Below are 24,096 nucleotides of genomic sequence, written 5' to 3' on the forward strand. Positions count from 1 at the left end.
GCCAGTCAGAAGCAGAGTATGAGGGCTCTGACAGTACCTAGGTAAGGACTACTAGCCAGTCAGAAGCAGAGTATGAGGGCATGCCCCGACAGTACCTAGGTAAGGACTACTAGCCAGTCAGAAGCAGAGTATGAGGGCATGCCCCGACAGTACCTAGGTAAGGACTACTAGCCAGTCAGAAGCAGAGTATGAGGGCGTGCCCTGACAGTACCTAGGTAAGGACTACTAGCCAGTCAGAAGCAGAGTATGAGGGCGTGCCCTGACAGTACCTAGGTAAGGACTACTAGCCAGTCAGAAGCAGAGTATGAGGGCATGCCCCGACAGTACCTAGGTAAGGACTACTAGCCAGTCAGAAGCAGAGTATGAGGGCGTGCCCTGACAGTACCTAGGTAAGGACTACTAGCCAGTCAGAAGCAGAGTATGAGGGCCCTGACAGTACCTAGGTAAGGACTACGAGCCAGTCAGAAGCAGAGTATGAGGGCGTGTCCTGACAGTACCTAGGTAAGGACTACTAGCCAGTCAGAAGCAGAGTATGAGGGCATGCCCCGACAGTACCTAGGTAAGGACTACTAGCCAGTCAGAAGCAGAGTATGAGGGCATGCCCCGACAGTACCTAGGTAAGGACTACTAGCCAGTCAGAAGCAGAGTATGAGGGCATGCCCCGACAGTACCTAGGTAAGGACTACTAGCCAGTCAGAAGCAGAGTATGAGGGCGTGCCCTGACAGTACCTAGGTAAGGACTACTAGCCAGTCAGAAGCAGAGTATGAGGGCGTGCCCTGACAGTACCTAGGTAAGGACTACTAGCCAGTCAGAAGCAGAGTATGAGGGCGTGCCCTGACAGTACCTAGGTAAGGACTACTAGCCAGTCAGAAGCAGAGTATGAGGGCGTGCCCTGACAGTACCTAGGTAAGGACTACTAGCCAGTCAGAAGCAGAGTATGAGGGCGTGCCCTGACAGTACCTAGGTAAGGACTACTAGCCAGTCAGTAGCAGAGTATGAGGGCGTGTCCTGACAGTACCTAGGTAAGGACTACTAGCCAGTCAGAAGCAGAGTATGAGGGCCCTGACAGTACCTAGGTAAGGACTACTAGCCAGTCAGAAGCAGAGTATGAGGGCGTGCCCTGACAGTACCTAGGTAAGGACTACTAGCCAGTCAGAAGCAGAGTATGAGGGCCCTGACAGTACCTAGGTAAGGACTACTAGCCAGTCAGAAGCAGAGTATGAGGGCCCTGACAGTACCTAGGTAAGGACTACTAGCCAGTCAGAAGCAGAGTATGAGGGCCCTGACAGTACCTAGGTAAGGACTACTAGCCAGTCAGAAGCAGAGTATGAGGGCGTGCCCTGACAGTACCTAGGTAAGGACTACTAGCCAGTCAGTAGCAGAGTATGAGGGCGTGCCCTGACAGTACCTAGGTAAGGACTACTAGCCAGTCAGAAGCAGAGTATGAGGGCGTGCCCTGACAGTACCTAGGTAAGGACTACTAGCCAGTCAGTAGCAGAGTATGAGGGCCCTGACAGTACCTAGGTAAGGACTACTAGCCAGTCAGTAGCAGAGTATGAGGGCGTGCCAAACTGAACCAAACAGCTGCACAAAGCTGCTCCAGCGTGACTTGAGACAGTCGCTGTTCTGGAGCGTCACAGGTACCATGGTCAGCCTGCAGCGTGACGGCCGGTGTGGGAGTATCCGTTTGTTCCTCTTATATTACAGCCTTCAACGGACTGCAGGACAGTTAACGTTTCCCAAACAAACAGACAGAAAGCCAGGTTTGTGTTGAATTTTATTGTTCATCTCTTTAACATTTCACCAAAACGTTTTTGCCTTTAAGTCATTTTCCGTCAGCATCAACATAAAAACAGTGAATACAGCCATGATTAACACTGTGGAAACTTTTTTGGCAAAAATCATTTTTGTTTTAAATTATGTGCTTCAAAGTTAAAAGGTTTTAAGGTTTTACAGCAATAACTTACGTTTTACAGTGTTATTTGTTTCCAAGGCGACACAGAGAGGAAAGTTTTCAGCCAACTGACGATTTGTCATCCAAAGTCCTTAAAAATTCACCAGGAAATTCATCAACGGACTCCAACTGTTCCTCACATACGAGGCTTTCTAAGTGTTTCTGATTGGTTCAGTTCAGTCAGCTGGCAGCAAGCTTCCCTTTCTGATTGGTTCAGTTCAGTCAGCTGGCAGCAAGCTTCCCTTTCTGATTGGTTCAGTTCAGTCAGCTGGCAGCAAGCTTCCCTTTCTGATTGGTTCAGTTCAGTCAGCTGGCAGCAAGCTTCCCTTTCTGATTGGTTCAGTTCAGTCAGCTGGCAGCAAGCTTCCCTTTCTGATTGGTTCAGTTCAGTCAGCTGGCAGCAAGCTTCCCTCTCTGAAATAAACAAGTGAGGTTCTGAAAAACTAAGAATCTTTCATGTAAACGTTGCAGCTGAAAATGTTTCCGTTAACTTTAAAACATTTCAAATAGTTTCTGCTCCTGAATGAATGAAAAATAAAATGATGTCTCGGATGAAAAGGATTTCTTTCTTGAGAATCAAAACCAACGGGACATTTTGGATTATTTTAGATTGGATTATTATGTTCAACTCCACACGGAGAACATAGTTCATCAGAACCAAACTCACAAAAACATGAAAACTTCCAACAGAGCAGAAAGAGCTCCGACGCTACAGCTAGCAGAAACATCATCATCGTCCTCGTCATTGTTATGTAACCATGGTAACTGTCATCTTGTTATGTAACCATGGTAACTGTCATCTCTGGGGGCGGGGCCATGCAGGTACACAGGCAGAAAGGGGCGGAGCTAAGCGCTACACATCATTTTAGTGGTATAAAAACATAAAAAGTTCATTAAAGTTTTCTCTCATTGAATAAAGAACCTTGACAGGTGAGAGGAGCCAATGAGGGGAGAGGAGGGAGGTGAGGGGGCGGGGCTAGCACTTAAATACAGACTCACTTTTCCTCCATTTCAAACTGTCACAACTGTGAGTGTTTCCGAGTTCTCTTCCAGTTTCCTTTCACACCGATGTCACGATGTACGAGCCGCGCTCCCCGCTGCCGCCACCGCCGCCCTCGCCGCCCTTCGGCTCCCGTTTCTTGGTGACGGGGGTGGGGATGAGCGAGGGCCGCGTGGGCGTGGTGGAGGACGAAGTGGTGGTGGTCGCCGTGGTGCTGATTACATCAGCGTTGGTCTTCCTTGGGCTGGGCGTGTAGTTGAACGGGCTAACCCGCGCCGCCACTGCTCCGCTGCGCTGCAGAACGCGCTGCTGCTGATGGCGTTCGGCCGGCGCCGGCTTGTCGTCGAGGCTCTCACAGCTCCGGCGCAGGTTGAGGTTGGAGGAGGCGGGGCTGTCGATGACGGGCGGGGCGTTGGCGGTCGGCGAGCGGGCGGAGCAGGACGAGGAGGAGCGCGGGTTGTTAACGGGACAATCCTCCAGACGCACCCACACGTCGCTCGCCGACGACTCACTGCCGCTGCTCTTCTTCCTCCACGTTCCCCTCGCCCTGGGGGCGCCATCCTCCTCGCCACGCCCCTCCTCGCTGCACCCCTCCTCACTGCACCCCGTCTGGCTCCGCCCCGTCTGGCTCCGCCCCTTCTCGCTCGACTCCGAGGACGCCGACAGCACCGATGACGAGCTTCCTGTCCTCTTCCACGTGCCGACGCGTGGCAACGATGTCGTGTGTTTCCCGCTCCCGCTCCTGCCCCGCCGCCGTTTTCCCGCTTCCAGGTGCCGGTGCGGCTGAAGCGTGATGATGTCACTTCCTGTGGGCGTGACGGGCTCTCCGAGTGCGAGCGGTTGGCGGCACCGGCGGACTCCTCCAGCTTCCTCTTGAGCGTCGGGCTCGGAGCGTCTTTGATGAAGGTCGACTGACGGACGAGTGCCGGCTTCTCTGGCTCCGCCTTCTGCTTCTTGGTTGCCGTGGAGACGGCGACCCTTGGCGCCGACTCGCTTCGCGGGATGCCACCGCCGCTCCTCGCCGGTGCGCCCTGTTTGGCCGGTCTGGACGCCGATGACGACGACGATGATGCGCTTCCTGGAGATGCCGTGCGCGGCGTCTGCAGCAGCTTTCCTCCCTTCTGATTGGCTGTTGTGGAGGAGCGAGACGGCGTGGAGTCCCGAGAGGCCCCGCCCCCTCTGTCGGCACCATCGCTTCCAGCAGCGGCTGCTCGGGGTTTGCTCCGCCCCCGGGCTGCTTGCTCGCCGCGCGGCTTCCCCGTGATCAGACTGCGGTACACCTTCTTCCCGCCTCTCAGCGCCTTCGCCTCCTCCTCCTCTAGCTCCGCCTCCTTCTTCTTCTTGGCCTCCAGTGTGCTGCGCTCACCGGCCTTCAGGATCCTCGCCCCGCGCTTTTCTGCCTCCTCCTTCTCCTCCGTCTCCTCTGCGCTGTGATTGGCTGCTGGCAGGCGGAACGGCGAGCCCACAGACTTGAGGGACAGGATGGAGTCGGAGTCTGATGACGGCTGGCGGGACAGTGAGGCGGCCGCCGCAGCGTTCAGGCTGCAGACGATGGCGTTGGCGCCCTCCTGGATCGCCTTCCAATCAAAAGACTCAGAGTCAGGGGAGGCGGGGCTTCTGGGCGCCTCCGAAGGCTCCTCCTCGGCCAGAATGCCGTCCTCGTCTTTGGGGAGCGCGAGCGGCGCCGTGGCGGCGTTCTTCTTCTTCTTCTTGGGCATGGCGGAGCTGATGCACTCCTGGAGCAGGTCGTCCTCCGAGTCGATGCTCAGCGAGCTCAGCGACGAGTTCCTGGAGAAGCAGACGGGCGTGTCCTCCACATGGAAGGCTTTGGGCGCGTAGCCGCTGGCCGCGGGGGGGCGGGGCTTCAGCTCCTCCTGCGGAGGCGGAGACTTACTTCCTGCTTTGCCGCCATCTTGCTCCGGCTCGGGCGCCAGCGGCTTGTTGTTGTTCTCGTGGTCGATGTCGCTCAGCGAGCTCAGCGAGGAGTTCCTGGAGAAGCAGACGGGCGTGTCCTCAATGGAGAACTTCTGCTTCTCGTCCGGCGCGGGTGGGTTGCTCGCCGCTTTGGGTCGAGGGAAAACCGCCGCCGTCTGCTGCTTCCTCTTCCTGCCTTCTTCTTCTTTGCTTTTCTTGTCTTCGTCCTTCTCGGCGCCGTCGTCTTCGTCAAAGTCGAGCGAGCTCAGCGAGTCGTTGCGGGAGAAGCAGCACGGCGTGCCCTCGATGGGAGTGTAGTGGTGCGGCGAGTCAAAGGCAAACCCTGGTTTAGCTTTGGCAGCTGTTGCCGTGGGGATGCTGTACGGCGCCCGCTGTGGCATCGGCTTCACCGGCGAGGTGGGCTTCTTCTTCTGCGCCTGCTGCAGGCTGAGGGGGGGCGGGAGCGGAGGGGGGAGAGGCGGGGCTTGGTGTTTTCGGGGCTTGGGTTTGGGCATGGCGGCACTGATGCACTCTGCCAGGATGTCATCACCGTTCTCTCCCTCAGGAAGCCCCGCCCCCCTCCTCTGGCCAGAGGGGGGCGGGGCTGGAGTCCCGGCTGCTGCCTCCTCATTGGGCGGCGAGTCGATGGTGAGGTCACTGAGCGAGGTGGCCGTGGAGAAGTTGAGCGGCGTTCCCTCCACACAGTAAACTCTCGGCACCTCCTCTGGCGGCACCTCCTTTCTCTGCTGTGATTGGCCGCGGCTGTGAGGGGGGAGGAGCTTGTAAACAGGAAGCTGGCTGTGTTTCCTCGGCGCCGCCTGCTGCTGTTTCTTTGGTTTCCGTGACGACTTGGGCATGGCCATGTTGATGCACGCCTCCAGGATCTCGATGTCGTCGTCGTCGTCTGACTCGTCGAGGATCGGCTTCGCCGTCTCCTCCTTCCTCTCGCCATCTTTCGCCTCCTTCATCTCCGCGGCGATGTACGGCTCGTCCAGACTGAGCGCGCTCAGACTGGAGGCGCGGGAGAAGCCGTGTGGCGTGCTCTCTGTGGCGAAGTGCAGCAGCACGTCTGCGCTGCTCTCCTCCTGCTCCTTCGTCTTCTTCTCCTCCTCCTCCTCCTCCTCCGCTGCATTCTGCTCCGGCGGCGGCGGTGTCTTGGCGCGGCTCGGCGGCATGGTCTGGCCCGGGCTGTCGGGGAGGTCGCTGGGGCTGACCACGCCGCTCGGCACGCCGCTGCACGGCTCGCTGGAGCGCACGGAGCTGGCGATGGACGAGGTGGAGAAGCTGTCCAGTGAGCTGACCGACGTGCAGCGGCTGAACATCAGCGGCGTCTCCTGGGCGTACGGCGCCTCCGGGGGGCTCTTCGGCGTCCGGGCGCCCGACGATGTCACGTGGTGGTGGGCGTGGCCGTGGTGGTGGTGGTGACCTCGTCGTCCCCGTGACGACGGAGCAGCAGCGGCGGCAGTGGCGGCGGCAGCCGTCTGGCTCTCGGCCTCCTTCCTCTGCTGCTCCGTGGCGTGCTCCGTGGCGTCCTTCTCGCCGACAGGAAGCGTCGGGTAGTCGTTCCCTCCGCCGCCGCCTCTCCTCTTCCTGCCGACCACGTCTCCGTCCTCCTCGTCCTCGGAGGACAGCGAGGACAGCGAGGAGCCTCGGGAGAAGCAGATGGGCGTGTCTTCTACGCAGTACGTCTGCGTCGACTCCACTGTGCGATTGGCCGAGGCGGCCGGGAGGCGGAGCTGATTGGCCGAGGTAGCCGGGAGGCGGAGCTTGTTGGCGGAGGGCGGCGGAGGAGGCGGGACAGCAGGGCCGGTGTCTTTGCGGGCGGCTTCGGCGCCGTACTTCAGGCTGTAGTCGATCGGCTGCTCGGCTGTCGAGTCGCTGCCGTAGTTGGATGTTGCCGTGGCGACGACGTAGCGCGGTGGTGGGCCGGACGCCATGCGGCCGCCGGGTGTAGCAGGGTCGCCGTCGTTCCTCCTCCGCCGGGTGCCCAGCTCGTCCTCGTCGCTCCCTACACTGTCGCGGCGGCTCGGGCTCTGCCGCCCCGAGTTCAGCTGCTCGTCCGAGTACTTCAGGCTGTAGTTGATCGGCGTGTCCAGCTCGCCACCGTCGTCGTCCGCCATGTGGTTGGCGCTGCGGATCTTGTGCGCCAGGTCGGCTGGGTACTTCCTGTACACGCAGCACTTGTTGGCGGCGCTGTCGTCGGACGAGTACAGCGGCTCCACGGACGGTTTGGTCTTGCCTCGGTTTCCGTATCCGTCGGCGCTTGTCACACTGTTGAGGCTGTCGCTGGACGCCCGCACGCTGGGCGAGAACACCGGCCGGGCGTACGGCGCCTCCTCGCTCCTCTTCGGCCCGTCGGCGTGCTTCGGGCTCGACAGCACCGGCGTGTTGGTGTAAGAGCGCGTCGTGGCCCCGCCTCCGCCACCACTGCAGCCGCGCCCCTTCCTGTGCGCCGCCTTGGGGCTCAGGTTGTCGATGTTGTCGAACGTCTCTGACAGCTGCTGAGCGTCCAGCTCTTCAAACAGCGCCTTCTGTTTGCGGGCGTGCAGCGAGGGGGCACCGGCGCCCGGCGACACCACGCTGGTGTCCTTGTAGCGCGCCGGGCGGTTCGCCATCAGGTTCCTGAGGGCAGCAGCGCTGCCCATGGCGATCATCTTGTGCCGGGAGTGGATGAGGTTCCTCAGCATGCCCACTGCGCCCAGTTCCCATAATGCCTCCTGGTCTCTGGCGTCTCTAGCGGACAGATTCCAGAGCGTGCCGCAGGCGTTGGACACAATGGTTAGACTGTGAGACTTCAGGTGCTGCAACAGCGTCGGCAGGCAGCCGTGCTCGCGCAGGATCTGCCTGCAAGACCAAACACAGGGAGGAGAGACCCGTGAGACACACAGACTCGCCTTCTTTACAGTCACCTTGGTTACACTCGTTTTCTTCACGCCGGTTTACCTGTGAGCCTCGTTGGTGGCGATGAGGCTGGAGACGTTGCGCAGGATGCCCCCGCCGCTCTCAATGATGGCGAGCGTGTTGGTGTGGCTGCGGTGCGTCAGTGTTCCCACCAGGAACGCGAGAGCGCCGTCCACCACGCAGATATCCGCCTTGTTCTCCGTGCAGTGAGCCGACAGGTTCCAGAGCGCGCTCAGCACCGACTTCAGAGTCGACTCCTGAATGAGGAACACGGAGAAATAAAGTGAAGAAACTCAGAGGAACCGCTCGGATCTTAAAGGAACAGGACGCATCGTTCACTTTCTACACGTGTAGGAGAATATAAAGCTTGTTTCAGGTGCTCAAACACTTAATATTAATTATTAATATTATACATGAATCATACATGCTGCTCCTTAGGGATGAAAACACATAATGTGTAATAATAACGTTAGCATTTACCTTCTGGACCTCGAGAGCACAGCCCGAGAGCGCCCGCACGCTGCCAACCTCTCGCAGCGTCTTCTTACTGTTGACATCAGCACGCCACGACAAGTTCCTCAACACGCTCGCTATCACCTGAAAACAGACCACAGAAAATATGAAACAAAAGGACACAAACATTAAAAAACTGGTTCGTCAGTGACGTCAAACATTAACGTTATTTTATATAATTTATATCGATTACATATAAAGTCAATGCAAAGACGCAAATAAACACAAAGTCAAGGAGCGAATGGTGCGAGGACGCAAAACTTGCATCATTCCACAAGTTTGCGTGAGTTGAAATATTTGAACTCTGTGTAAATATGAGTGAGTCAGAGTTTAGATTCTCTGATAAGCCGACGTTGTTTAAACACATTCCTGTATTTGTCTGTGGCTCCCGGAGCGCTGGAGCATCTCAGTATGTTTTTTTGTTGATTTGATTTATTTTGGATTTGACAGAAAACATAATCCAAAGGATAACATGTTAAAGTGTGAACACTTATTTCCAACATGGTCCTTGGTGTTAATAATCAGTCTACTCGAATTAAAAAGATCGCTTACTCTAATCCATAAAAAAGCCTTAACCTGATGTCTAAAAGTCCCTCTGGTATTAATGATTTTGAGGGCAAGCAGCAGATTATTCCACAATGTTATACCTGTATGTATTTAGACAGGGTTAGGGGTTAGGGGTTAGGGTTAGGCACAGACAAAAAGAGTCTTTATATGGGAAAATGAAGCAGGGAAGTTGGACTAGCTGGTAAGTTCTGAAGTTCTGTGTCTGTTTCTGGATCAGCTCCAATGTTAGCACAGCTAACTTTAGTCTGCTGGAGAGAAACATCTAGAAGGTTTCTTTCTCCATTTTGGTTTCTGTTGGACATCCTCAATGTTACTGCCGCATCACTTCCTGGTTTCACAAACTACAGAGCGGCCCGAGGCCCAAATCACAAAACCAGCTAGTTTGGAAGCTGTATAAACAAAATAAAATAATCTTGCTGGCAAAAACAGAAAACTAAAATATGAGAAAGAGGCGATTTACCTGCTGCAGGTCTTCACTGTCGGACTTTAGCTGAGCGACCATCGCTCTCATGCAGCCCTTCATGGAGCACAGCGTGGCCTGATGGGAAATCAACAACACTGAGACCTGAAACCTGTCACAGAGCTGGGCTGTGTGTGTGTGTGTGTGTGTGTGTGTGTGTGTGTGTGTGTGTGTGTGTGTGTGTGTGTGTGTGTGTGTGTGTGTGTGTGTGTTTAAACATCTAAAACATGAATGATATGTAAGATAATGGTGTTTGTGTTTTCCTCTCACCTTATTGGCTACGTCTCCGAAGGTGAGGTTGGTGAGCGCCATGCCGGAGTATCTGCGCAGCGTGACACTGTAATGATCGCTGCTCAGACCGAACATCTCACAGTCAACCTGCAGCAGCTCTGCTACGGCCTGCAGTCCGCCTGCACGCACACACACACACACACACAGTTCAGAGAGGGTTGAAGAAAGCCTTGGAGACGTTAGAGCAGTCAGAGCGTTTCCTCACCGAGTTCATTCATGGCGTGACGATGTTCTTCATCGAAGGAAAGTTTCATGAGGACGCAGACGGCCGGACAGATCTGATGCTCCACTGGAGACGGCACTGAACGCACAACACAGGATTCATACACATTCAGTTACTACAACACACAGGATTCATGTTTCTGTCTCATGGAGCACAGCATGGCCTGATGGGAAAACAATAACAATGAGATCTGAAACCTGTCACAGAGCTGGGATCTGTGTCTCTCTGTCTCTCTGTGTTTCTCTCTCTCTCTCTCTCTGTGTGTCTCTGTCTGTCTCGCTGTTTCTCTCTGTCTCTCTGTGTTTCTCTCTCTCTGTGTCTCTGTCTGTCTCTCTCTGTGTCTCTGTCTGTCTCTCTCTGTGTCTCTGTCTGTCTCTCTGTCTCTCTCTCGCTCTCTGTCTCTCTGTCTGTGACTGTGTGTATCTGTCTGTCTCTGTGTGTCTCTCTCTCTCTCTGTGTGTGTCTCTGTCTGTCTCTCTGTGTCTCTCTCGCTCTCTGTCTCTCTGTCTGTGACTGTGTGTATCTGTCTGTCTCTCTGTGTGTCTCTCTCTCTCTCTGTGTGTGTCTCTGTCTGTCTCCCTGTCTCTCTCTGTGTGTCTCTGTGTTTGTCTCTGTGTCTCTCTCTGTGTGTCTTTGTCTCTCTGTGTGTCTGTGTGTCTCTGTCTCTCTGTGTGTCTCTGTCTGATAACTCACTGGGGTTGTCCTCCTGGTCCGTCCCCCTCTCGTGGTTCTCCTGCCAGCTCCAGCTCTCCTCACAGTAGTGTCTCACCTGCTCCAGCAGGTGGAGCACTCTGATCTCCCGCCGCCCGCGCTTATCGTCCGGCTGACTGTGCACTATGTTGTGCAGCGCCGCAGACGCCCGCGCACGGGCCTCTTTACTGCCCCGGGAGTTACCTAGGCAACGGGAGACAAGTCTTTTTTATTTCTATAGCAACTAAAGGAGGCAGGGGGGAAGAAACCTACGTCGCAACCTGACGAGTGACAGGTGAGGACACAGTTACATAGGCAATGGGAGAATCAGAAATAAACAGAAGAGCCGAAACAGACAAGGGTTACCTAGCAACAGGGAGTCCTTGTCGTTGCCGTGGAGCAGCTGGATGAGCAGCGGCAGACAGCCGGACTGACGCATGGCGATGCACGAGTCCTGCGAGCTGGACATGGCGAGCAGCGTCCGCGACATGTCGTCTTTATCGTGAGTCCCCAACATGGACAGAAGACTGTACACCATCTCTACCTGCAGGGAGACAGACCATAATACCCACAATCATGTTCTGATCCTGTTTGAACTGAGCCATGAATTACACATCTGATGTCTGTCAGTTTAAAAGATCATTTATCAAGTGAAGAAAGTCTCAGACGCGTCAGCCCAAAGTGTCTAAGAGAAGTCTCTCTGAAGCTACGATGCCTGTGTGTTTGGTACCATGATGTAAGGCTACGGTGTGTGTGTGTGTGTCTGTCTGTCTCTGGGAGTGATCTAAACTAAGCGATGTAGTTCTCTGAGAGATATAAACTAAGAGATGTAGTTCTAAACTAAGAGATGTAGTTCTCTGAGGTTTCACGACAAACAGACTTTCTTCACTTGATAAATGATCTTTTAAACTGACAGACATCAGATGTGTAATTCATGGCTCAGTTCAAACAGGATCAGAACATTATCTGTCTCTCCCCATTCACTACCGGACACATACTAAAATAAATTCCCATGGTGGACACAGGAAGGGGCGGGGCTTAACTGACCTTGGTCCCCAGGTGGCTGGTGATTCGTCGAGGCACAGAGTAGCTCGCCTCATTGGCTGGCTCGTGGTCCGACCGGCTGCTGGAGCTCTGAAGATGTAGGAAAGAGAAAGTACATAATCAGTCTCCCTGCTCCTCCATCGGGACCAACCTGCAACGCCACCAACGCAGACGTCACCTCCTCTGTGTTACCATGGTAACGTAAACACCTTGGATACGCTGCTGCTACTGTGGAAATTTTATTCTAATTCTGAACTAAAATATTGAAACAAATACTGATGCCATCACAAAACGTGTTCTATTAGAATATGTGTAACTTGTGAATAAATACCGAGTCGACCATAGCGATCTATTTTTACTTTACCCGTGCCCCGCCGACTAGCGGTATAAGCTAATTAGCTGTTTGCGATGAAACTGGTCCCATTGGGTTAGCATGAAAACAGATCCCAGAGAACGGTCGACTCAGTACAGGTGTTATTAACCCCTAGGGTCAGTTTGCGCTAGATTGGTCCTTTAACATGGCTGAATACCTGCTGCAGTCCACTTCAAAGGGAACTACTGGCCCACCTGCCCATCGCACACATACAGATAATAAGACAGGATGCTCACCTGAGCTCCGGCCAATCCGCTACTGTCGCTCGCCCCCTGAGCTTCCTCCACCTGAAGAGAGAGAGAGAGAGAGAGAGAGAGAGAGAGAGAGAGAGAGAGAGAGAGACAGAGAGAGAGACGGAGAGAGAGAGACAGAGAGACAGAGAGAGACAGACACACAGACAGAGAGAGAGACGAGAGAGAGAGACAGAGAGACAGAGAGACACACACACAGAGAAACAGAGAGAGACAGAGAGACACAGAGAGAGAGAGAGAGAGAGAGAGAGAGAGAGAGAGAGAGAGAGAGAGAGAGAGACACACAGACAGAGAGAGAGACGGAGAGAGAGAGACAGAGAGACAGAGAGAGAGACACACACAGAGGGAGAGAGAGAGAGAGATTAAATATCTGTGTGACATCAAACATCAGGTCACCTGTTCACGAAGAGTTGAGTTACCTGCAGCCGGGCTCCAAGTCTCAGGATGTCTTTCTCTATCTGCTGAATACGAGACACTCGAGCCTGAACACACACACACACACACACACACACACACACACACACACACACACACACGCTTTAGAGACCAAACGATTAATCAACAGTGAAAATAATCAGTGGTTGCAGCCTGAGTGGTTTTAGACGGGGGTAACTGTCTGTCCTGACACCAGTTCACAGACTCATTACCACCAGCAGACTGTGGTGCATTGTGGGAAACACTGAGCCAGTGGTGCATTCTGGGAGAGTACCTGCGCCCTCCTCTCCATCTCCTGACAGGAGCCCAGCTGTTCCTCCATCGCTGAGCGGATCTGACGAGCCTCGAACTCCAGCTGGCGCCGACTCATGTCTGTCTGCAGAGTGAACTGACACACACACGCACACTCCCATCACACACCACATCACCATAGCAACAGCAGCTGGGGAGTATAGGTAGTGTAGTAGTTTAAACGGTAGTTACATTCTCAGTGAGCGGCAGGCTGTCGATCCTCTTGGTCAGGTTCTGCAACTGAGTGTAGTACCAGTCCTTCTCCTTCTCCTCCTTCTCCAGCTCAGCCAATAGGAGAGCCCTGCAGGGAGCCAATCACAGAGCAGGACACAGACAGGGACCAGTCAGAGAGAGAGAGAGACAGGGACCAGTCAGAGAGAGAGAGAGAGAGAGAGAGAGAGACACACAGGAACCAGTCAGAGAGAGAGAGAGACAGGGACCAGTCAGAGAGAGAGAGAGACAGGGACCAGTCAGAGAGAGAGAGAGACAGGAACCAGTCAGAGACACAGGAACCAGTCAGAGAGAGAGACAAGAACTAATCAGAGAGAGAGACACAGGGACCAGTCAGAGAGAGAGACAGGGACCAGTCAGAGAGAGAGAGACACAAGAACTAATCAGAGAGAGAGACACAGGGACCAGTCAGAGAGAGAGACACAGGGACCAGTCAGAGAGACAGGAACCAGTCAGAGAGAGAGAGAGAGGAACCAGTCAGAGAGAGAGAGAGAGACAGACAGGGACCAGTCAGAGAGAGAGACAGACAGGGACCAGTCAGAGAGAGAGAGAGAGAGAGACAGACAGGGACCAGTCAGAGAGAGAGAGAGAGAGAGAGAGAGACAGACAGGGACCAGTCAGAGACAGAGAGACAGACAGGGACCAGTCAGAGACAGAGAGAGACAGGGACCAGTCAGAGACAGAGAGACAGACAGGGACCAGTCAGAGACAGAGAGAGACAGGGACCAGTCAGAGACAGAGAGACAGACAGGGACCAGTCAGAGACAGAGAGACAGACAGGGACCAGTCAGAGACAGAGAGAGAGACAGGAACCAGTCAGAGACAGAGAGAGAGACAGGGACCAGTCAGAGAGAGACAGGAACCAGTCAGAGAGAGAGAGAGACAGGGACCAGTCAGAGAGAGAGAGAGAGACAGGAACCAGTCAGAGAGAGAGAGACAGGAACCAGTCAGAGAGAGAGAGACAGGAACCAGTCAGAGAGAGAGAGACAGGGACCAGTCAGAGAGAGAGAGACAGGAACCAGTCAGAGAGAGAGAGACAGGAACCAGTCAGAGAGAGAGAGACAGGAACCAGTCAGAGAGAGAGAGACAGGGACCAGTCAGAGAGAGAGAGAGACAGGAACCTGTCAGAGAGAGAGAGACAGGAACCAGTCAGTCAGTCAGCTGTGGTTAAAGGATGACTCAGCAGTACCTCTCCTTCTCCAGGTCGTCCAGGCAGCGGTCCTGATCTCTGCGGTCCTGGCCTTCTCTGCCTGGGGGCTGCAGCCCTCTCCGGGGGAACCCCCCCACTGCTCCTCCTGATCCTCCAGAGGCTGAAGAGGCCGAGCTGGAGGAGGACGAGGGGGGCAGAGGAGGCCGAGCCCGGGCCTTAGACCCTGCTGACTCCAGGCTCATCTCTGGAACAGAAGACACACATTTGGTTTAATTGACTCTCTCTCGTTAAGTCTTGTGACTTTGTTTTGTGTGTGCGTTTGTTTTGTTCACCTTTCAGTCTCTCGATGAGCTCCAGCTGAGAGCCACACGCCTCTCCCGACTCTTCTTCTATGGTGCCCTGCAGCTGCTTCAGCACTTCCTGTTTCACATCAGTTAAGAAAATTAAAGTAGAACAGCCTTACATCACACAAGTCTGCGTTACATCACACGAGTCTGCGTTACATCACAAAAGTCTGCTTCTCTGTCTGCCTCTCTCTCTCTCTCTCTCTCTCTCTGCCTCTCTCCCTCCCTGCCTGCCTCCCTGCCTGCCTGCCTCTCTCCCTCCCTCCCTGCCTGCCTGCCTGCCTCTCTCCCTGCCTGCTTCCCTGCCTCTCTCCCTGCCTCTCTCCCTCCCTGCCTGCCTGCCTGCCTCTCTCCCTGCCTCTCTCCCTCCCTGCCTGCCTGCCTCTCTCCCTCCCTCCCTGCCTGCCTCCCTCCCTCCCTCCCTCCCTGCCTCTCTCCCTCCCTCCCTCCCTTACTTACTGCCTGCCTGCCTCTCTCCCTCCCTGCCTGCCTCTCTCCCTCCCTCCCTGCCTGCCTCCCTCCCTCCCTCCCTGCCTGCCTGCCTCTCTCCCTCCCTCCCTGCCTGCCTCTCTCCCTCCCTCCCTGCCTCCCTGCCTGCTTGCCTGCCTCTCTCCCTGCCTGCCTCTCTCCCTGCCTGCCTGCCTCTCTCCCTGCCTGCCTCTCTCCCTGCCTGCCTCTCTCCCTCCCTCTCTCTCTCTCTCTCTCTCTGCCTGCCTCTCTCCCTCCCTGCCTGCCTGTCTGCCTCTCTCCCTGCCTGCCTCTCTCCCTCCCTGCCTGCCTGTCTGCCTCTCTCCCTCCCTGCCTGCCTGCCTGCCTCTCTCCCTGCCTGCCTCTCTCCCTGCCTGCCTCTCTCCCTGCCTGCCTGCCTCTCTCCCTGCCTGCCTGCCTGTCTCTCTCCCTGCCTGCCTGCCTGCCTCTCTCTCCCTGCCTGCCTGCCTGTCTCTCTCTCTCCCTGTCTGTCTGTCTCTCTCCCTGCCTGCCTCCCTCTCTCCCTGCCTGTCTGTCTCTCTCCCTGCCTGCCTGCCTGTCTCTCTCCCTGTCTGTCTGTCTCTCTCCCTGCCTGTCTGTCTGTCTCTCAGTGTAAATCTTTGTCTCCTCACCACGATCAAGCGACAGCGTTCATACAGCGACATGATGGAAACTAAACACTCACACTGTCCCTGTTTTCTGCTCATTGACAGTAAACAGGAAACAGGAAACAGGAAGTGATGTGAGTTTGGAGCGGAAGGACAGGACAATAAAACTACAAGTTAAAAACAACAAACACACAAAAGAGACAGAAACTGAAAAAACAAGACAGAAACCATAAGTAGAGAAGAATAAGGAAACCGAGAAAAAGAAAAACTAAAAAAGAAAAACTAGATAAAGAACTGCACATACATATACATATATATATATATATATATATATATATACACACACACACATATATACACACACACACACACACATACATACATACAATACTGTCACTAACCAAAGATCCTCAAACCAACAGACCACTCACTCTGAATAACAACAAGGAGCTCATTCACAAGCTCAGAGCAGCGCATGATTGGTCTATTCTGGGCCAAAGAGAGAGAGACTCTGAGTTTATATGACAGAGAGAGAGAGAGACAGAGAGACAGAGAGACAGAGACTCTGAGTTTATATGACTGTGTGTGTGTGTGTGTGTGTGTGTGTGTGTGTGTGTGTGTGTGTGTGTGTGTGTGTGTGTGTTAACATGCACAACAGTGCCCGGTTCAGTGAATACCAGTTTCTGCCAGGTCTCCCCGTATACATGAGGGGGAAGAATGGGAAGCATGACGGAGTAACTCTACCTCCGCTACAGTAGGTGGCGCTCTGCCAACGCAAAACTGGCTTTTTATTCCGGTTGATCTATGTCAAAATTACATCCACTTGCCACTAAATTGGTAAAATGTAACAACTAGGGCTGTCAGCGTTAACGCGTTAATCACGATGCGATTAAGGGCCGACGCGATGAGATACATTTTTTTTTTATAAACGCATTAATCTCATGCCTCCATTTATTAATGTATTTCCACCTCACTGGGCTTGGCGTGGGGCCTAACAGCTACTATTTTGACCCTTTGCAGCACCGTTACTTCTCATCAAGCTGCCACTTCCTCCTAACACATCCTGCTGCTGCAGGCTGCAGCATGATGGAGAAACACAGCATTTTGCATTCATTTGATTCCCAGTTAAGATCCTCTGGTGAGAACGGCTTTCATTGTTAATATGACTTAAAAACTGTTCTGAGACGCTAAATAATACAATTATAATCATGTGATAAAATATGCGATTAACTATAGAACTTCAGCGATTAAAAAAACGTATCGTTTGACAGCCCTAGTAACAACCTAATGTTTTAGTCACACACTCTTGTGACAGCGTAGGAAAGCACACGCTCTCGCCAGATGATTTTGTTTGGCTCGTTACCTGTAACAAGTGTTGCCTAGTGTCGGTGGAATTAGCATGCTAACGTTAGCCAGCAGCCGCAGCAGGAGCTGCTCCGTCCCTCCACTTCTTTGCCGAGACACAGCGTTGACAACCCCGTCTTCCGGTGTCCGCTGCCTCAGTGACAGACAGACAACCGTAGGCTCTTGGCTATCTCGGCGGGGAGTATAACGGACCGTAGGCTCTTGGCTGCCTCGGCGGGGAGTATAACGGACCGTAGGCTCTTGGCTGCCTCGGCGGGGAGTATAACGGACCGTGGGCTCTTGGCTGCCTCGACGGGGAGTGTAACGGACCGTAGGCTCTTTGCTGCCTTGGCGGGGAGTATAACGGACCGTAGGCTCTTTGCTGCCTCGACGGGGAGTGTAACGGACCGTAGGCTCTTGGCTATCTCGGCGGGGAGTATAACGGACCGTAGGCTCTTGGCTGCCTCGGCGGGGAGTATAACGGACCGTGGGCTCTTGGCTGCCTCGACGGGGAGTGTAACGGACCGTAGGCTCTTTGCTGCCTTGGCGGGGAGTATAACGGACCGTAGGCTCTTTGCTGCCGACGGCCCGAGCCGTTCACGGTCTGACGGCCGACACATTGAGTGGGAATGCACGCTTAGTAATCAGCAGGGCTGAACCCTTTCTGCAATATGCACAATTCCACATATCTTAAATAAATAAAAAAAACTCAGATTGTTAAGACATCTCCATCTTAAGCAGAAAACAGTCGTCTGAAGACCACAGATGTTCACGCTGGATCAACGGTGAACCACAGATTTGTTTGGGTCCGCAGTACTGACCTTCATGTTGGAAGCTTCAGTCTCCAGCTTGGTCAGGTGGTTGGAGTTGTCCTGCAGCTCCTGTCGTAGGTTTGAGTTCTCCATCTTTAACACCTCCACCTGTCTCAGCAGCTGGTCGTAAGACGCCGCCGCCATGTTGGACGAGCCACGACTGACCTGCGAACAAACAGGATCCAGCACACTGTTAGCACTTTACTGTTGTCAAATCAATGATTTGCATTTTCACACCTGTATCGTTTGCTCTGGTCTGAATCAGTTTGGGAGTTTGAGTTTGTAAACTTGGTTCAGTTTCGTTTCATTAGGAGAAAATCCTAAAGACCCAAAATGCATCCCTACAAACCACACAGGGACATTCCCTCCTCTTATTGGTCAGATGTGTCTGGAGCGTGAGCAGGGAAGTAAATACACAAGTACAGACGCACAAAGTACAGACGACACAAAGTACAGACGACACAAAGTACAGACGACAAAGTACAGACGACACAAAGTACACTGCATCCCAGTGCGATTGTTGGTTTCACAGCTGCCCAAACAAACCACACCAAAGGGAAACAACTCTAAAGACATTCAACACAACTAAAGGAGACATCCTAAAAGACTTCAGGAGAGATATCTAGCCTCATATCACGATATCAATAGAATATTGATATATTGCCCAGCTCTACTGCAGTATCACTTATGACACATCTACAGAGGACTACGTGTCATCTACAGAGAACTACAAGTCCCATCATCCTCACATCTTCTGGTTGAACAGTTTCTCCCTCACCAATAATTAATCAGTAGCTAGGGCTGCACAATTAATCGTATTTTAAACACGATCACGATTTTGGCTTCCCACGATCAAATTCACGTGATGGAGCGATATTTAAAATGCTTCATTCAGTTCATAGACCGCTCCGCCTCAAAGCTCCGTAAACCACTCTCTGATCACGTGCCTCCATGAGCCAATCAGAGTGGTTCCCTGCACCGCGCAGCTTAGTTTAGATGTAGACAGTCTCAGAGGACAGAGAGTAACGTGAGGAAAACTCCACAACAGATAGCAGTCGGTCATAAGTCTTCACGAGGTTTACCAGTTTACCAGTAAACACAACGTTTAGTCCGGTCTGTGTTGGTTTTCAGACAACTGCAGTGACCAGTGGTAGTTTGAGTCTTTTAGCTCGTAGCTTTAGCGGCAGACTGTTGTACGTCCCGCTGTTGGAATCCTCTACAGTGAAATACAGTCACACTGCACCGTTTAGCTGTCAGCATTTTAGCCGTGTTTAATCCAGTTACTACTGTAGCTAACGGTAGGCTAACGTTAGCCGCTGTGTAATGTGTTTAGTGTTTACTGTAGCTAACGGTAGGCTAACGTTAGCTGCTGTGTAACGTGTTATAAGTGTATACTGTAGCTAACGGTAGGCTAACGTTAGCTGCTGTGTAACGTGTTATTAGTGTTTACTGTAGCTAACGGTAGCTAACGTTCGCTGCTGTGTAACGTCTTATTACTGTTTACTGTAGCTAACGGTAGGCTAACGTTAGCTGCTGTGTAACGTGTTATTAGTGTATACTGTAGCTAACGGTAGGCTAACGTTAGCTGCTGTGTACGTGTTATTAGTGTCTGTAGCTAACCGTAGGCTAACGTTAGCTGCTGTGTAGCGTGTTATTAGTGTTTACTACTGTAGCTAACGTTAGCTGCTGTGTCGTGTTATTAGTGTTTACTACTGTAGCTAACGTTAGCTGCTGTGTAACGTGTCATTAGTGTATACTAGCTGTAGGCTAACGTTAGCTGCTGTGTAACGTGTTATTAGTGTTTACTGTAGCTAACGGTAGCTAACGTTAGCTGCTGTGTAACGTCTTATTACTGTTTACTGTAGCTAACGGTAGGCTAACGTTAGCTGCTGTGTAACGTGTTATTAGTGTATACTGTAGCTAACGGTAGGCTAACGTTAGCTGCTGTGTAACGTGTTATTAGTGTATACTGTAGCTAACCGTAGGCTAACGTTAGCTGCTGTGTAACGTGTTATTAGTGTATACTGTAGCTAACGGTAGGCTAACGTTAGCTGCTGTGTAACGTGTTATTAGTGTATACTGTAGCTAACGGTAGGCTAACGTTAGCTGCTGTGTAACGTGTTATTAGTGTTTACTGTAGCTAACGGTAGCTAACGTTCGCTGCTGTGTAACGTCTTATTACTGTTTACTGTAGCTAACGGTAGGCTAACGTTAGCTGCTGTGTAACGTGTTATTAGTGTATACTGTAGCTAACGGTAGGCTAACGTTAGCTGCTGTGTAACGTGTTATTAGTGTATACTGTAGCTAACGGTAGGCTAACGTTAGCTGCTGTGTAACGTGTTATTAGTGTATACTGTAGCTAACGGTAGGCTAACGTTAGCTGCTGTGTAACGTGTTATTAGTGTATACTGTAGCTAACGGTAGGCTAACGTTAGCTGCTGTGTAACGTGTTAGTGTATACTGTAGCTAACGGTAGGCTAACGTTAGCTGCTGTGTAACGTGTTATTAGTGTATACTGTAGCTAACCGTAGGCTAACGTTAGCTGCTGTGTAACGTGTTATTAGTGTTTACTAGCGTGGCATGCAGCGATGTTTCTGGTGCCTCTAACGTCTGTTTTGGAGCATCAGAGCGCAACGCAGACATTTAAGTGGCACCGTAATCCGCGTTGCTGTTTCGTCCGGTAGATACCGGGATTTTAACATGCCCCGTTAACGTGAACAGAAAATTGCGTTGCCTCTATCTTTTCATGGCAAACGCGCATGTGTGGAAAGCGGTCGCACAACAACTGAAATGGCTCCTTCATAATATCCTTCAACAGAGGAGGAATGTAGCACCATGTGATGTGAAAGCAGTTAGAATTAGCCAGTGACAATACAATTTGTTTTGGTTAAAATCAACAAATCGTGATCAATATATTGATCAAAAAATCATGATTATCATTTTGGCCATAATCGTGCAACCCTAACAGCAGCTGTGTTTGAATCCAGACCTATCACAGAAATAGTTCCCTATAGAGCAGTGTTTCTCTAATGAAGGTACCCGAACCCCTAGGGGTACTTCGTAGTACTGCAGGGGATACGTGTAGCTCTAGAGCCCCGTGCTCTGGCAGTTCCCCCCTCTCATCCCCCCTGCTCTGGTGTTCCCCCCTCTCATTCCCCCTGCTCCTCTCATTCCCCCTGCTCTGGTGTTCCCCCCTCTCATCCCCCCCTGCTCTGGTGTTCCCCCCTCTCATTCCCCCTGCTCTGGTGTTCCCCCTCTCATCCCCCCTGCTCTGGTGTTCCCCCCTCTCATTCCCCCTGCTCTGGTGTTCCCCCCTCTCATTCCCCCTGCTCCTCTCATTCCCCCTGCTCTGGTGTTCCCCCCTCTCATCCCCCCTGCTCTGGTGTTCCCCCCTCTCATTCCCCCTGCTCCTCTCATCCCCCCTGCTCTGGTGTTCCCCCCTCTCATTCCCCCTGCTCCTCTCATTCCCCCTGCTCTGGTGTTCCCCCCCTCTCATTCCCCCTCCTCCCATTCCCCCTGCTCTGGTGTTCCCCCCTCTCATTCCCCCCTGCTCTGGTGTTCCCCCCTCTCATTCCCTCCCTGCTCTGGTGTTCCCCCTCTCATTCCCCCCTGCTCTGGTGTCCCCCCCTCTCATTCCCCCCTGCTCTGGTGTTCCCCCTCTCATTCCTCCTACTCTGGTGTTCCCCCCTCTCATTCCCCCTGCTCTGGTGTTCCCCCTCTCATTCCCCCTGCTCTGGCAGTTCCCCCTCTCAACCGAGATCACTTTGGGCTCAAAACTCAAAACGCTTAAACACCAAAACGTAGCGCTGGAGATGGAGCCTGAGAAACTGGAATATATAATATAATTTAAACTGCAGAGTGAACACAGTGACAGAGTGATGGGTGAGAATCAGAAACATCCTCTGCTGGGTTGCATTTCCTCCCTCTGTCTCCATCCTCCATCACAGGGCAGCCATTTTCTCTCCCTCCTTTCTCTCCTCCCTCCATCATCCCTGCCTCCACCCTCCCTCCATCCCTTCTCCATCCCCTCCCTCTCATCCTCTCTCTCTGTCTCTCCATCACAGGAAAACACACAACAGAAATGAATCCAACAGAAAAGGGAGAATGCAGCAGAGAACAATGACAAACAGAAGAACATCCTCCGTTCGTCCTCTATCCCCCCTCCCTTCTTCCCCCTCTCCCTCTGTCTCTCCCCTCCTCCCCCGTCTCCCCCTCTCTCAATAATCCCTTTGTCCTGAAATAAAAACAGATTCAGCGGAGGACGGATGAATAAAGGATGAACGGATTGTAGATAAAGAAAGAGAAAATGGCAGCTCACCCCATCGCTGTCGCCTCCATCACCTCCCTCTCTCTCTCTCCCTCTCTCTGTCTGACAGAGTCAGCTGGGCCAACCAGCAGCCAATCAGGAGACAGAGACAGAGAAGGGGGGAGGGAGGGGGCTGCCTCTCCCCCCTCCTCCTCCTGCTCCCAGAATGCTTTGCAGCTGCTGCTGCAGGCAGATTGACTGGGTTACACACAAACACACCACACTATATACACACACACACACACACACACACCTGGGCGATACGGAGAAAATCAAATATCAGGATATTTTTGACCAAACACCTCGATGTCGATATTGCTACGATATTGTAGTGTTGACTATTGGTGCTTTCACTAAATATCTTCACATTTAGATGTTAGATCAACAACCATCATAATGTGGATATGATGACTACGTGGTTAAAGGTAAATAATAGAAAGACCACATCTAGTCTCATATCACCATATCCATATTATATTGATATACTGCCCAGCCCTACATACACACCACAAACACCCCACAAATGTAGTTAAACAAGAACACACACACAGACACACATGACTACATGTGGGCTGAATCCCCCGTGGTGTTCAGTCAGGAGATTTATAAGAAAAGTGTGTAGAGGTCCTGGACTTAAAGGGACAGTTCACCCATAAATCTAAACTACATTAGGTTTCCTCTCACCTTATGTTATATATATATATATATATATATATATATATATATAAAATCCATTCCATGTTGAGGTTTGACCCGGAGCCGTTCTAGCACCATTGGACTGTAAAATGAAGGAGGAGACGAGAATGTTCTGCCTGGATCATTAACTGGAACATTTACTTATAAAATCTTCTTCCTGAATAGGGTTGGGTACTGAAATCTGTTGCCACTGATATGTCTGCTCTTCTCTCTGCTGCTCTGAAACAGACGTTACAGGAAACACTCATGCTGAAAACATTACCGTCTACAGCCGCGAGAGGCGCTCCAGGCTTTTGACGACTAAATGCTGCTCCTAAAGACAACTGAGAAAGAAAAGAAACTGCAGGAGACTGCAGGTAGTAAAACACGCAGCCGGAAACGGTAATCGAGCAGCAGAAGGAGAGTTTGGAGTGAGAGAGAAACTTGTGAGGGACTGGAGAAAAGGTTAGTCTTACTGCAATGACGAAAACAAAGAAAGCTAGTCGCGCTGAAATCCAGACGGCCAGAGCTGGAGGAAGGAGTCCACAGATGGGTGCTTGAACAACGTGCTGCTGGGAGAGGCTCGTCAACAGTGCTGTTACGTTACGTTAACGTAGAGGACACCTACCGTATTCAGCCCCTTGTTCTGGGGGCTGTTGGGTAGTTTAATAACTTGCCTTTCCAGATTAAATGTCTGTTCTTGGTCTTGGATTTTGTGAAATAAATTTCTAAATTAATGCGACTTATGTTTTTTTTCCTCTTCATGACGCATGAAGAGGACTACAGAGAGACCCTGCAGTTTAAAACCCAAACTGTTTCCAAACGGTAAAGTTTTAGGGGCTCAAACGCCACAGCGGTGTGGACACCAGGTGGGAACACAGCAGATATTCCTTTTAACAACAAAATGTAGCAGTGTGGACGTAGCCTCAGGCTCAGATATAATAGCTTTTTAACAATGTGTACACAGACAAGCAGTAGCGCAATCGGCATTGTTTACGTCCTAGTCTGTGTCCTGTGTGTGTACCTGGCATTGTTTACATCCTAGTCTGTGTCCTGTGTGTGTACCTGGCATTGTTTACATCCTAGTCTGTGTCTTGTGTGTGTACCTGGCATTGTTTACATCCTAGTCTGTGTCCTGTGTGTGTACCTGGCATTGTTTACATCCTAGTCTGTGTCCTGTGTGTGTACCTGGCATTGTTTACATCCTAGTCTGTGTCTTGTGTGTGTACCTGGCATTGTTTACGTCCTAG

General features: G+C 52.3%; 1 protein-coding gene across 1 annotated transcript; it reads right to left on the reverse strand.

Moving 5' to 3' along the window:
* Positions 1-1,760: 1,760 nt before the first annotated feature.
* On the reverse strand, positions 1,761-22,355 carry apc (APC regulator of WNT signaling pathway). The gene is given in 18 exon segments (XM_078271003.1): positions 1,761-3,689; positions 3,692-7,713; positions 7,813-8,027; positions 8,251-8,367; positions 9,311-9,388; positions 9,581-9,720; positions 9,807-9,902; positions 10,518-10,718; positions 10,881-11,058; positions 11,562-11,648; positions 12,168-12,218; positions 12,602-12,664; positions 12,892-13,005; positions 13,101-13,209; positions 14,329-14,533; positions 14,622-14,709; positions 17,875-18,030; positions 22,184-22,355. Coding segments are annotated over 17 exon segments (6,573 nt in total). The 5' UTR covers positions 18,010-18,030; positions 22,184-22,355; the 3' UTR covers positions 1,761-3,015.
* Between the last annotated feature and the right edge of the window lie 1,741 nt (positions 22,356-24,096).

Source organism: Sander vitreus, chromosome 16 (assembly GCF_031162955.1).
Source record: "Sander vitreus isolate 19-12246 chromosome 16, sanVit1, whole genome shotgun sequence".
Taxonomy (NCBI): Eukaryota; Metazoa; Chordata; class Actinopteri; order Perciformes; family Percidae; genus Sander; species Sander vitreus.